Below are 14,507 nucleotides of genomic sequence, written 5' to 3'. Positions count from 1 at the left end.
CCCCCCCCCCCCCCTGTGTGTACAGTACTTGGCTTGGGTAACTCACTAATATTGTTTTTATCAATTTTATTTGTGATTGAACTAAAAATGACGTTTATATATTTCAGAATAGATAATCTTCTTGCTGGTATATTTTATAAACGGATCGAACAAATTAATTTGTTCGGTTTTTGATTGGTTACGTAAATATTATAAATTTGACGATGTTCTCAGAATAATAATTATTGTTTAGAGATATACCTACGCACGAGACAAAATATATAAATATTCATAACCACGGTAAGGTCTGTAAACGAAATCACGCATAACGTGTTACACTGAAATGTTCATTATCGTAGGGTGTTCGTGTTTTCGTTGAATGCGAACAAGACAAGGGCCAAGAAGGAAGCCCGCGTGTCGGCATAGCACTGAAGGATCGGAACTCAGAGACGGTATAAATAAAACATGTTCCTCACCCGAAACTTTTTTTTTTCACTATTTATTCAATTACAACCAATTTATATTCGGAACTTACTTTTAAGAAACTGTGCACACAGTCCAAAAGCTCTTATAAAGTTTTCACCTTTCGCTAAAATGCGAGTTCAGTGATTTCCCCCAAATAGTTTCTAGAAACATAGTATAGTAAATATCTACAACCCCATTACATTGCGCTCATTAAATTAATATTTTTTTTCGCACATTATACCCACTAAAATTAATTTTGATTCATCTAATTATTTTTGTTTAATCGGATATAATGTAACTCATTTATTGAGTAATATTTATAAAATATTTTAATTACCTACCTACCTATACCTTCTATTTATGTTATACGCATCATTATAAGTGGATAAAAATAACTTGTTTAAATATTTTGTCTGCGTGTTACCTAATAAATTATGATTTGTAATATACGAGAACTTTATCTGACATTTAAATCGACTGATCAAATAATATCATTTGTTTTGTGGCTAATTTAGCTCAGGTTAGTTTTTAAAAAATAATTTGTCAACAATAATTAAGCACAAATAAAAATGGGTACTAATAACATTTAGAAACTACTTATTGACAAACAATTGATGTTTGTTGTAAATTTAAGATCAGTATGTTTATTCTGTAACACTTTAGTGTGTTCAAACAAGTCAAAGTGAACAAAAAATAATTTTTAAACGTCGTTAATATAATAGTGAAATTATAGTTAATAACAATCGCATAACATGACGTGTAGTAATGCTCTACATTTTTTTTTTGTTTGAACAAAATGCACTGTTGAATTGACAGTGTTGAGCTTAAATGTATATTTTAAATCAAATGTAATAGACAATTATTAATGTAAGCACCCATAGTAATAATAATATAAAAAACTAAACGGCGATCTTGATATATAATGACTTAACGATGTTTATATAGCGAATGAGGGTAAACAAAAATAAACGATGACATAATATTTTTTTACCTCTGTAAATAAAATATATAATATTATTATGTATACATTCAATATATACACGTGGACGTTCAATTTCGGAGGACATGTCAACAAAAGTCAAAAAATATGTTTTATGTGTGGTTTATGAAAACAAAGTTTACCGAGAAATTGATGATTTTCGGGTGGACGTGAAAATATGGAAAAAAAAACCTGCGAATAAATTGATATACCTATCATACTACCTACAAATAATAATAATAATTATTGTGTGCTGTTATTATTTTGATATATGGTTATATATTGATGTGCACTCAGCCTATATTTTATTTTTTCTACAATATTTCGTACGACTACAGACGCTCAACGTTTATTGAAAAACGTTTTCATTTTGTGGTTTTCCGGTATGGATTTTGCGGCGTACCTACACGAATAAATACTGGATGATATGCTATGTCGCCAGACACTCATTGTTTTAATTCGTTAAAATCACATTTTTTAAAAATATTTTTATCGTTATTATTTTTTTGTCTAATCGTTTTAATGACAACATGCATTATTAATTGCTCACTCCTAAAAGAAAATTATTTAGAGTACTTTGATTTATAAAGTCGAATTTTGAACGAACAGTTTACGAGTTAAGGTATTTAAAAGTTTTGATGAGCGGAGTTGAGTGATACATGAGTACCCCACAAAATATCCTTTCACTACACCACTCACCTGAAATTTAAATACCGATAATTATAGTTATAACTTATAACCAATAAGCTACTTTTATGAAATTAAAAACGTGTGTTGTCATTCAAAAGAGTAAAACACTTAAAAATAGTAAAATTTTAATTTTTTCCCCAAAAATGTTGTTTACTGTCTTATATAACGACTTGGAGTTATGTTTAAATGAAATATTATCAAAACGTTAGTGTTTTCTGAAAGAGAATGAGTGTCACGCGTTAAATGGATCACTCCGTATATAATATATATGGTTAATGATTATCAAAGGGTATGGGTATACATAGTATTATTATTATTATTATTATTAGAGCGAATAAGTGTCGAACCCACCTCTTCTTCCGGCGTTTTCGCTTCGTCTTGTTCTTTCTCGTCTAGTTTGTTCAACAGTTTGTCCTGTAAAAACAAAAGTAAAATGAAAATGTAAACGGATCGTCCGCAACTAACAAGTGGCTTTTACTGTACGAAACAAACAAAACAATTTAATAATGGCATGTTTAGGCGAATATTACGACTTATTAGACGTCCGCCGAATCGGCCCCCATCCAACCCATAGACGTATAATATAATATTATTATAATATTATTATATTATACGTCTATGATCCAACCACTATACGGGCACGACGACGATGACGATAAAAGCACTCGTTGGAAGAGACAAGGAAATGGAATTATTGTTATAATAACAACAATGATTATATAGTTAATACATATTTTATTTCAAACATATTTAATATTCAAATAGATTATAGATATGCGAACTGCTGCGGTACAATAAACGGTTACAACCAAAAACCGCTCATTGTATCGTTTGATTGTATAAGACGTAGCAAAATACCGCAAAAATGTTTTTAATTTACAGACCAGGAGATGCGTATTCTGAAAGTCGAAAACTTTTACTGGGTTTTGGAAGAATAATTAACTAATTGTGACATTCATACCGCTCGAAATGAAAATAATAACTTGTGTTTGCAAATAAAATGAAATTGTCGTTGTAAAAAAATATATAATTCTAATGTAATTATTGTGGTGAGTACAGAAGGTGACGAAAATTAATTTTACATTTAAATATAATATTATATACGTATTTAAGTACCTAAGTATTAGCAATTAAAATTTAAAATTTTTGGTTTTAGTATCCCTACAACAATGTTTAAAAAAAATGTGCGTTTTCAACCTACTAGAAGAGTGCGGTTACGTCTTGTATTTTATCTTAAGTTTGCGGGTTTTGGACTCGAGGATAATTTCGCGTATTAAGTATGATTGTTGTCGACCGGTGGCTGCATTGGTGGGCGGTGCAGGTATACAGGTATTCGCGTGTCCCGATTATAATAATAACAATAGTGTATATATATAGTAACAATATAATGTTAGTAGTTATCTCATCTGTTGATTACAGTCCATATTACTGCGCATGCGTATTGCATTTGACCTACGGGTCCGTGTGTTTTGATTTTAGCAAATAAACTTTAAAGACCTCCACGCTAAAGCGCGGTGATTACCGTTGTGAGACAATAATTATATTATTATAATCGTCATCGACGACGACTTTCGTACACGGAAAACGTGAAAAAAAAACTTTGAATTTATATCGACCCAATCGATTCGTGAACTGCATAACATTCTTAGAGTCAAAGATAACCAAATATTAATCTAGATAAAAAAACGGGTAATTTAAAACCTGCATAAACATCATTTTGACTATAAAATATAAATATAACAATACATATTTAAGTTTAAATGTTTACACTCATAAATAATATATGGGTATTTTGAAGACGATTACCCGTCGGTGCTTACAGAGAACGAACAATATAGTACGAAATCACTACAGTAAGACACACGATAAATATACATAAAGGAACATCAAGTCAAATAAATCGGTGATTTAAACGACTCCCCACAACAAAAAGATTATTTATAAGTAAAAACGAAAGTCTTGTCACAAAAAATTATCTAGGTAATAAATCTCAGATAACCATTTAATTTTGAACACAGATAGATAAAAAGATATGTAAAATTATTTTTTAGCTGGATAAGTAAAAAGTAAATATTATTATCTATAATATAAATTATCAAACCGTCAGTAGTGGAACAGCTGGTGTCCCTATTATATTATGATATGACATTATGACAATAATTAATATTATCCAAACAATATGCACGAATAGGTACCTTCAGAGCGCGCTGTTATGACGTTTGCGACACATATTATTTTTACATCACACGCATCTGTTCTAAATATTATTATATCGACTTGATGCTTTCGCTTTCCAATTTGAACGGTTCTCTCATTAAAACCGTAGAAATCATACCTATATCTGCTCTATACTACGGAGTGATCCATTTAACGTAAGGCACTCGTGATTTCGGAAAACACTGATGTTTTTGAAATTATTTCTTGTACATAATAGTTGAATTAGTCGTTACATAAACAAATTTGGAAAAAATTATATTTCCACTAATTTTTTATTAAGTTTTTACACTTTTGATTAACAACTCATGTTTTTAATTCGAAGCAGTATATTATTTTAAGTATTTCGATTTCTAAAAATCAAATTTTGGACTAGCAGTTTATTAGTTATAATTAATATTTAAAGTTTAGGCGAGCGAGGTAGTGAACGTTTTTGTAGGGTTCCACTGGCACTTAGGTATCCGTGTCAATGCCATTAGTCCAAAATTCGATATTTATTTACCAGAGTACATCAAAAAAATATTCTGCTTTGAACCGAGGAATCAAAAATCGCATATTTATCGTCATTGAATAAAAGTAAAAAATATGAGAACTATAATATTTTTTATATATATATATAATTGTTGTTTTTAGACGACTTATAAAAGAATGTAAATCAAAATATTTTTTCCATAAAACGATTAAAATGTTCGTAATAACGAGTGTAAATAAATAAACGAAAAATGGACCATCCGGTATAATATTATAATATGTATACCTACCTATACGTCGATTCGGTCGGAAGTCGATATGTATACTATATACATTATAATATAGGTATATGATATATTATAAAAAATCGTTTGATATTTACTCACGTTACATAAATCACGCCGTTATGGCAATCGCGCCTATAAAAATAATATTATTATGGATATCGCGGCGGTCAACGTAAACATATTATAATAAATCATAAATATGTACTGTCACGGAGTGTCGAAACCGTCGAGCTCGTCGGCCGTATCAAATTAATTGCCTCGACACACGTACCTATATAGGTATGTATATAATATATCGTATTCGTTCGGAAGCGATATTATAATACAATTATATATATTTTACCGTGTTAAACGATAATGAACTGTCGTAAATCGGCGGCGACGCGTTGTCTGTAATAATAATATATATTTGGTCGGTTTTTTTTTTTTTTTATTATTATTTTAATATTATTTTTTTCGCCCCCTTCTACGCCACCACTGCCACCGGAATATCGGCCCCGTTTTCCACACTGCACAAGGACGTGCGGAAAACGCGAAAACTCGAGCCATTTTTTCATATCGTACCGCCACCGTTATAATGTGGACATAATAGTGGGGGGTACCTATAGACGTAATTATAGAGAAAAACACGACGAAATGTCTATATCATGCCGCAGAAGATATTATATTATAATTTATATAATCATATTAGGTCTTATAATAATAATTTATCATCAATATAATAATATTAGAGGGTGTAGGTTAGGGTTTATATCGACTCGTGTTTACCGTGTCCGTCGGCCATACATATACTGGACAGCGACTATATAGTACTCCGCCGCTGCAATGTTCTCTCTCGAAAAGTATAAATTATTATTATTATTATCATTTATTATTATCATTCGTCCGCGCGTGCACACATATCTTGTTGTTTGTATTTACCTACCGAAAACACTTGTCGCGTTCACATCCGGTACGTTTTGTTTTTCATTTTGTCGGATATTATGTTATTTTGTTTTCCCCAACGAGTGCACTTGTTGTCTCGTGCGATGCGTTTTAATGCGTTTCCCGTATCAAAGAGATAATAATAATAATAATATAAGGTATCGGCGAAATTGTTTTTTTTTTTATTCGTATTTGGGTGACTGGAACGTGACATTAAATTTTGTGGTCATGGTTTTCGTATCGGTGAATATAATATTTTCGCCAAGGACGAAAATATATTTTATCATTATTATTATTATTATTATTATTATTATTATATTACCCATAATCGTTCGCCCTGTCGCGAACGCAACAAAGTATATATAGGTGCCAGGCTTACGACAATATAATAATTAAAAAATGCGATCACAATGCGAATTGCAGTGTGCAGTGTGCGTCTGATATATAATATTAATAGTTTATGTTGTATAACATAATATCGTAAGAGTATAACGATACGATTTAAACGTTTTACGGGTAAGCATTATAATAATGTAAGTATTGTTGAGTTTTAGTTTTATCTAAACAATAATAATTTATTGATAATAATAATAATACGTATCAATTATTTGCAATTAATTTTCGGGTGAACGTGTTGATGGCCGTTATGTCAAACCAACTCTGAATAAACAAAATACATTTAAGTTTCAGAAGAATTTGTCATTGTTGTTATTTGCGAATTTCCATTAGCTTTAACCTTGGGTGTAGAGGAGCTGGCGGGGAGATAAAAAATACATAAACGAAGCCCTGCAAGCAACGAAACGTTTAGTAATGTTTCCCATTCAGCTAACGCGTATTCGGTGGTAGACGTTCATTTTTTTCTTACGTTAAATACACGTTTTAGAAACAAATTGTGTGCGATAGATATAATTTTTTTTTTCGTTCAATTATTTTATCGTTACAAAACCTGCAATATTGTGATAGGTATCGATGTTCAGTGATGCCAATTAATTATGGTGGCCCTAGGCATGATGGCATGCATGACCTTCACGTTGTTTTGGGGTGAGTCGGACTTTTGAATGATGTAGAGCAAACTGTGAAACCACAATTTTATCGTTCAGGTAAAAATCCATTTTCCGCTACAATGACGCCCAGGGGTCGATGCGAAGGTTGTTGTCCAATAAACGAAAAAGAGGACATCGCATTTTTTTCATATTCGAGGTGTGTGTGTGTGTGTGTGTGTGTGTGTTTGTGTATGTTTGTGTATGTATGTTTGTGTGTTTGTGTATGTTCGTATATAATATAATATATTTATATATGTGTGCGTTTACGTATACATATGCGTGTGTCCGTTTTATTACTGTTATGTTATTATTATTCTTGCTATTATTATATGTCACTATAAAAAATAATAATAGTAATAACAATAATCGAAAAACAAAAATGATGTTGTTCAGGAACAATCCTTTTCGTCCGAAACGCATATACATCGGCGACGATGTCTCCCTCCGCGGAGCCAATATGATGCGAAATTTGACCACAGTCATCTACGTCCACGGGTTTACAGAGCAAGGAAACTCCAAGGGTGCAGAGACCATAAAAAAAGGTATTATTATAAAAAATATATAAATTATAAAATATTATCGAGACGGCTATATGAATCGTCACTTGCGGAGAGGAACGCCCTACGCGAGTTTCCGATACTTTTAAAGCGATTGAATACGGCGGTGTAAATGTTTGCAGCGTATTTACACCGAGGAGGAGTGAATATTATAATAGTCGATTGGAGTCCGATGTGCGCATTTCCGTGGTATAGTCACGCAGTGCTCAATACACGTATAGCCGCTAAATACTTGGCCAAGTTCATCGAATATTTAGTGTCCAGAAGATTCTATCTGTCCAAGATACATTTAATTGGATTTAGTCTGGGCGCGGAAATAGCTGGGTTCACTGGCAAGAATCTGAAAATCGGAAAACTTCCAAGAATCACAGGTCAGTAATACCTACTTATAATATAGTATATCCACATTGATTAAAATATATTGCCGCGATAAACTTTTATCCGCACCAACACAATTATTATTGGTCTGAATCCGTATGAATTACTATATATATTGTTTTTGAAAAATTACATATTATACAATTTGTATCATATAAATACGAGTTACATAGACAGTGTTTATATATCTTCTCACAAAATATTAGGTTGCTTTAATTTAAAAAAAAAAACAATAAAATTAAACCCGTCGCGACATTAGTAATTACTATTACTTACGTACTTGCCAGTTAATCTTTTTCAACTGTTCTTTTTAACTACATTATTATAATAATAATAAAAAATATGTCTCAATAATCTTTAGATATAGCTATAATACGTGTGTAGATAGGTACTTAATTTATTTACAAAATAATAGTATAATAGAGGGATGTATATAAATATTGAATAAGATGCCTTAAAAAGTTATACCAAAATATTTTCTCTTAAGATTTTTTTATTAAAGAAAATTATTATATCGTATCAAACAAACATTTTTTATATGGATGAACGCTGTAACATTTATGATTGTGAAGTGTACTCTAATTAAAAACCAGATGATTAACTTCGGAATATTGTTTGTTCTTAAAAACAGGAAATTAAAATTAATCGTGTCGCATAAAATAAACAATTTTGGTGAATGACCCAACAAAGTTTTAAATTTATTCAAATTTATTTAAAACTAAAATCCAAATCAAATTACTACCGCATCTGAAATGTTTATCATAATTTTTTGAAAATTAATTAATCATAATATTTAAATATAATTATCGCGTCTTGAGAAAATACTACTATTACGACATGATGTCTTCATAATAATTATTTAAGCAGTTTTTATTTACATTGACTAAGATTATTTTATGTGTACTTTACACCAACCCATTGTTACATATTATATTGTGACCAATAGGTGCACATTTTATATTTTTTACACATAATTGATTACGATTGCGGCATTGAAGTTACTGTTTATTTTACATATTTTCTCAACATTTAATGGCAATGCTCAAACATAATCTGATGTTTTCGGTAGTCAATCAGAAGTCGTTTATAGAATAACGGTAGGTATAGTGTTTAAAACTGTAATTTCAAGCATAAAATTGCCTCCGAATAGTGCAAATACAGAATTTGCAGTAAACGAATACAAGAAATAAAATAATTAGATACCTACATAATAATATTGTGTTTATTACGTTTATTTAGATTTTATAATTTTTTTTTTTAACAATCGATATTAACTATGTTCAAATATCAATTTTTATGACGTATTTTATAGTTTAAATATTATTGTTGTTTGAAAATAACATATTTTATGGTAACAGATACTAAATAATAATAAAAATACAATAAAACTGTAAAGTATATTTTATTATCAATGTCAAACGTCAATATTTTACGAACATTATGTAATAATAATAATAATAATAATAATAATTTGTACATCAATTCATTATTTAATGTATAATAATATGGTTATCGAAATAAAAGTATCATAATATTATTACACTTTAACGATATCAATGAGTTTACCTTCGAAATAATAACGCAGAATTTATGGTTTTTCAAAATACCCGGGAAAATTATAAATGGGGGGACAAAAACTAATATTTTAAACTTTTAAACTTTATAGTGTACACGGGAAAAATTTAATTCAGAATAACGATAATCAATCAATATCGTTTGCTTCCAGCGCATCTCTTTAAATCTGTGTAAAATTATTTTTAGTAATTATAACTATACCCGATAGTATAAAATATACGCGGCACGCAAACTTTTCCAACTCCGATATTGTAGTAAAATGCAAATGAACAAAGTTTCGATGGGAAAAGTGTTTCCGTAACTTACCTGTCTACTTACGAACACGAAAAGTCCAATAATAATATTATTATACGAAAACGCATATATATAGGTACAATTCGATTAGACGATAATACTATTATTTTTTCAATTGTGACTATAGTCAGATAATATACTTAAATGGGTATATTACAATATATTATAAAGATAAAAACATAGATAATCCCGTTAGTCAGACTATATTTTAATCGATCGGTAATTATTTTAAATCAGCTTTCTCGTTGACGATAATAATCTGTCCGCCAATAAACCGATGTAAAGTAATAATTCAGTGGCGTAGCCAGGAGTGTGTTTTGGGTGCTAAAAGTGTCCCCCATCGGCCGTGTTTATGGAAAAAATATATTATAATATATACCTGCCAATGTGAAAAGATTTCTAGAAAACAATATGTCGTTGTATAATATAAATGTATGATTCTATTTCGTATTTGATATTAATATTAAGAATGATGAGCACAATACACGTTATATTATATTTAAGCATATTAAACCAAAACACCCCCCTAAAATAAAATCTGCGCCTGGATGCAATACAAAAATATTGTTTGCTGCGACTGCCCAGTGACACGGACGATTTGTCGATACAATATACCTAATATGGTTTAGTTTTATCCATCATCGTGTGTTAATGTGTTATACAATTTTAATTATCACCGTAATTCATGTAATCGTTGTCGGCGATGTCGTGCTGAAAAATCGGCACGTGTGACTCGGTTATTACAATATTAATACGTTCGCGAGAGACAAAGGCGCAAAATATATTCTGTTTCTCAAAGGTGAATAATTAAAAAGCTCACACCCGGTCTATATATATATATATATACATAGGTAAACCGGCTGCGGTTTTCTGCACCATATATTATTATTATATATACCTGCAGCAGTGGCTTTAGTCGGAAGATTTTGTGCGCCCCCGCGAAAACGGGGCAGAAACGCACGATGATAATAATTACATATTATTATTATTATTATTATTATAATAATAATGATTTACGTAAACGACAAACGGTTTTATGCGAGCTACGCGAGAGGAATAATATTCACGACCTACCCACACACATTGCCACGACCGGGAATTATGTGTAACCCACCACCTTACAACATCCTAGATTTTATACCTGCACCACGTTTATACCTGGATCGGGTATAATAATAATATTATAATATAGGTACCGCGGTTGAGGGCGACGACGAAATCGTCTCCGCCGGGTTAAACTAACACCTGTGCGCGTGCGATAATATTATAATAAATTATTATTATTATCATATTGTCCTCATATTAAACTAACTATATTATAATAATAGTACAGTAAGTTGTAGGCGAAATGGCACGTGTACATGGTTACAGTGTAAATTTCTGTTACATTTGGGAGAGGTTAAAGTTTAAGCGATCCCATATTAATGTGTTTTTACTTACTCAGCGACTCATATTATTGGTTTGTCGAAAAAATAAGCCTGGTTTCGATTTAATATAATATACGATTCAGTTGAGTACTTATTTTTACCCAAAAAATGATCAAACTGTGATATATAATATTATATGGTAATATGTTAGATAAAAGTAAAATATATTTTTATAATAATATAAAGATTACGGATAACTCACGATTTAAAATTCTGGTATTTTCACGAATAAGAAATCCCTCTATTTACGTGTACAAGCGTACCTACCTAATTTTAGGTACCTAGGTACGTCGATTTAGTTTTGATAAATTTATACTTTATAGTATATCGAAAAAAAACCGGGTACTCACTATTTTATGTTGAAGGTTTCCTCGTTGAGTTGGTGACTCTAATAGATGTGTTCAGTTTGAATTTAATGATAAACAATTCTGAGTGAATTGTGGAGACGGTGTCAGACTCTGTTTTAAAAGGATATTTTATGAAATATTTATATTACTATATTATATTTCACTCATTTATTTTTATTTTAGTAAAATCAGAGTACCTAGCTTAAATTAGTTTTTGACAGAAGTATTGTATATTATATTATAATTATTTTTTTTTAATATTAAATCATGACTTAAAAAAAATAAAAAATATAACAATATATAATTCAATATTGACGCATCTTATAAATTATAATATAGTGTGAATATGTCTGTGATATAAATAATGCAAAAAACATCACAAAATATTTTAAAAACTATGTCATTATATTATGTAGAAATTGCAGACACAAAAATTTGGTGAACATTTCAAGTTTCTACGGTTATTGGTTTTTGAATAATTATAACAAAAAAACAAAATTAAATTTTATCAAAAAATAATTGCGTAAATATTTCCGTATTTTCTAAAATAATTATGTTATTATTATTTTAAAAATGACTGTGAATTTGTTACTTTTACACTGTTGTAAGTATCAACTATATTCAATGTTCTACCAAAAACTTCCCTTTAAGTTGAAGATTGAAGTATTTTTACTGCACAACGCGATGGCAGAAACACAAAAAACACGCGTCACACATAATTGTAAAAACCAATGCATTCATTGCTCTGCTCAGCAACTGCAAATTTCAAATCTTTTAATTATAATATTTTATGAAGATTATTTTGAGTTGCAGCGGTATTATATTATTACGAGGTACGTTTGCTCGTTCGTCTTTACGATAATTATGACGTATTATACCTACGACTGCAGTCTACAACACACTTCTGTATAATATATAGGACGCAATACATATGCCTACATGATGGTCAAACATTTCGCGAGTTTCTACTACTTTTTAGTATGGGTGATGCCCATAATGTATACTTTATTTTAAACAGTTCGTAATTTATTGAGGTTTGATTAATTTATACTTACTGTAATTTTGTCATCCATAGAATATTTACCTACGCAAGTTTTTACATATTATTACGATGATGGATATTTATTATATTTATTCGCATTTAATATAATATATTTGGTCACGCGGTGAGCATCGAATTCCCGAAAAGTTTCCGAGTTATAATCCTTTAAATATTAAGGATAATAGTCTGAAAAGGAATATTATTTACTTTTGATTTTAAAACTATTGAGTGCAGTAATTAATCCATTAGCATTTTGTAACATTAAAAAATTGCTAGAGCATAATATTTTACTAAGTAGTATTAATTATTACTAACAAATATTTTATATTGTATACTTAATTATTATAGTTACCGAGCTCGTATCTTTTTTCGAAGTAATTATACTAGACAATTGTCTTTGGTATTTAAAGTGGAATAACTCGGATACTTTTTGTTCAAATTTCGATTTTCATACGTCAAGATTTTCAGAAAAATCATTTGATTCACTGCAATTCGCAACGTTAAAACACGTGGATTTTAATTTGAAAAAATAATTTTTGTATTGCCATAGGAGCTCAGACTATGGTTATTTACATGTTAATATTATACAATAAATTCGATATAAAAAATACAAATTTCCATTTCGATATTTGATGCACATGATATTTTATCAATGGTGGGCAAGTTAATGAAAATAATTAACTGTGGAAAGTTAAGTTAATTCAATTAAATTACCTTAAATTAAGTTAAAAGTTAACAAAAAAATAAAATTTAACTAGTTAAGTTAAAAGTTAAGATGGGAAATAAAATTAACTAAACTCAGTTAAAAAAAAATTAATTTTTTTTAAGTCATAATATTCATAATTCATCAATTGCCATAGTATTTTGATTTGTACGGACATTTACCAAGACACTTAGCACTGTGCAATTATAAAATTTAAAATTATTATTATATTTTATTGTTAGCAGAAACTTATAAGTTATAGGTTAACTTATAAACTTTAAATTATACTAAATTTGTTAGAGTCTAGAGAAGATATTAATTATTAGTAGTAGTATGCATTAAATATCATTAAACATCCTAGTTAGACTTATTATATTTAGTACCATTATAATAGCCTATTATTAAAATAAAATCAATGAATAATGATAATAGTATAATGCCTATAATACCAAACATTGTTTCCATATTTATTTCGATAATGTTATTTTCTAATCTCATACGTTTGCTTGTATTTATAACGAATATGGCAATATAAATTATAATTTATAAATATCTCGGACGACTTTTTGTTTTGTTCATTGGAATTATTGTCGTATTTACCAGAATCCAATGTATGTTATTGATATCCATTTTAAAACTATGTTTTTACTTTTTAGGAATTGGAGAGTTAGATAAAACAAAAATCAGATTATTCAATACCGAGTAGATCATTAAATAATAGAATTCGTGAAAATGGCCAGTCCATACAATGGATAGTATACTAATTATTAGGTACTCTTTACTGTAGTACCTATAGAATATAGATTATAATATAATTTGATTACTATGAATTGATGATATTATATTAATAGAAAAATAAATTACCAAAATTGAATGGATAAGTTTTGTCTCTTGGTTCCACACATGATAAAAAAAAATTTAATTAACTTAACTGTACAATAATGATAATTGACTTTAAAAAGTTAAGTTAAGACAATAAAAAATTTAACTGAATAAGTTAATAAGTTAAAAACAAAAAAAAGGTGGGTAAGTGGATTTCGCTCTGCTGTACAGTAGGTTACAAGTGGGTCACTGTATAATGGATGGTATTAAATTTGAATTCAATGATATAATATCATTGTATAAGAAAAAC

General features: G+C 29.4%; 2 protein-coding genes across 3 annotated transcripts in view; one reads left to right on the top strand and one right to left on the bottom strand.

Moving 5' to 3' along the window:
* LOC100571134 overlaps positions 1–14,507 on the bottom strand; it is a 60,769-nt gene that overhangs the window by 25,707 nt on the left and 20,555 nt on the right. The window contains exon 2 of the mRNA XM_003243848.4: positions 2,465–2,527. Coding sequence (XP_003243896.2) covers positions 2,465–2,527 — 63 coding nt within the window. The remainder of the gene's footprint in view (positions 1–2,464; positions 2,528–14,507) is intronic.
* The window catches only part of LOC100163582 (pancreatic triacylglycerol lipase), a 17,043-nt gene continuing 9,226 nt past the window's right edge, over positions 6,691–14,507 (top strand). Inside the window, exons 1-4 of one of the 2 annotated variants that reach the window (XM_003243850.3) lie at positions 6,691–7,050; positions 7,110–7,209; positions 7,446–7,594; positions 7,732–7,980. In XM_003243850.3, the coding sequence (XP_003243898.1) occupies positions 7,002–7,050; positions 7,110–7,209; positions 7,446–7,594; positions 7,732–7,980 (547 nt within the window). In that variant the 5' untranslated portion in view covers positions 6,691–7,001. The remainder of the gene's footprint in view (positions 7,051–7,109; positions 7,210–7,445; positions 7,595–7,731; positions 7,981–14,507) is intronic. The other variant, XM_001950532.5, reaches the window with a different exon arrangement.

The sequence above is a fragment of the Acyrthosiphon pisum genome, chromosome A2 (genome assembly GCF_005508785.2).
Source record: "Acyrthosiphon pisum isolate AL4f chromosome A2, pea_aphid_22Mar2018_4r6ur, whole genome shotgun sequence".
Taxonomy (NCBI): domain Eukaryota; kingdom Metazoa; phylum Arthropoda; class Insecta; order Hemiptera; family Aphididae; genus Acyrthosiphon; species Acyrthosiphon pisum.
The sequence above is the reverse complement of the archived record's forward strand: the minus strand, read 5'-3'. Positions and strand labels throughout refer to the sequence as shown.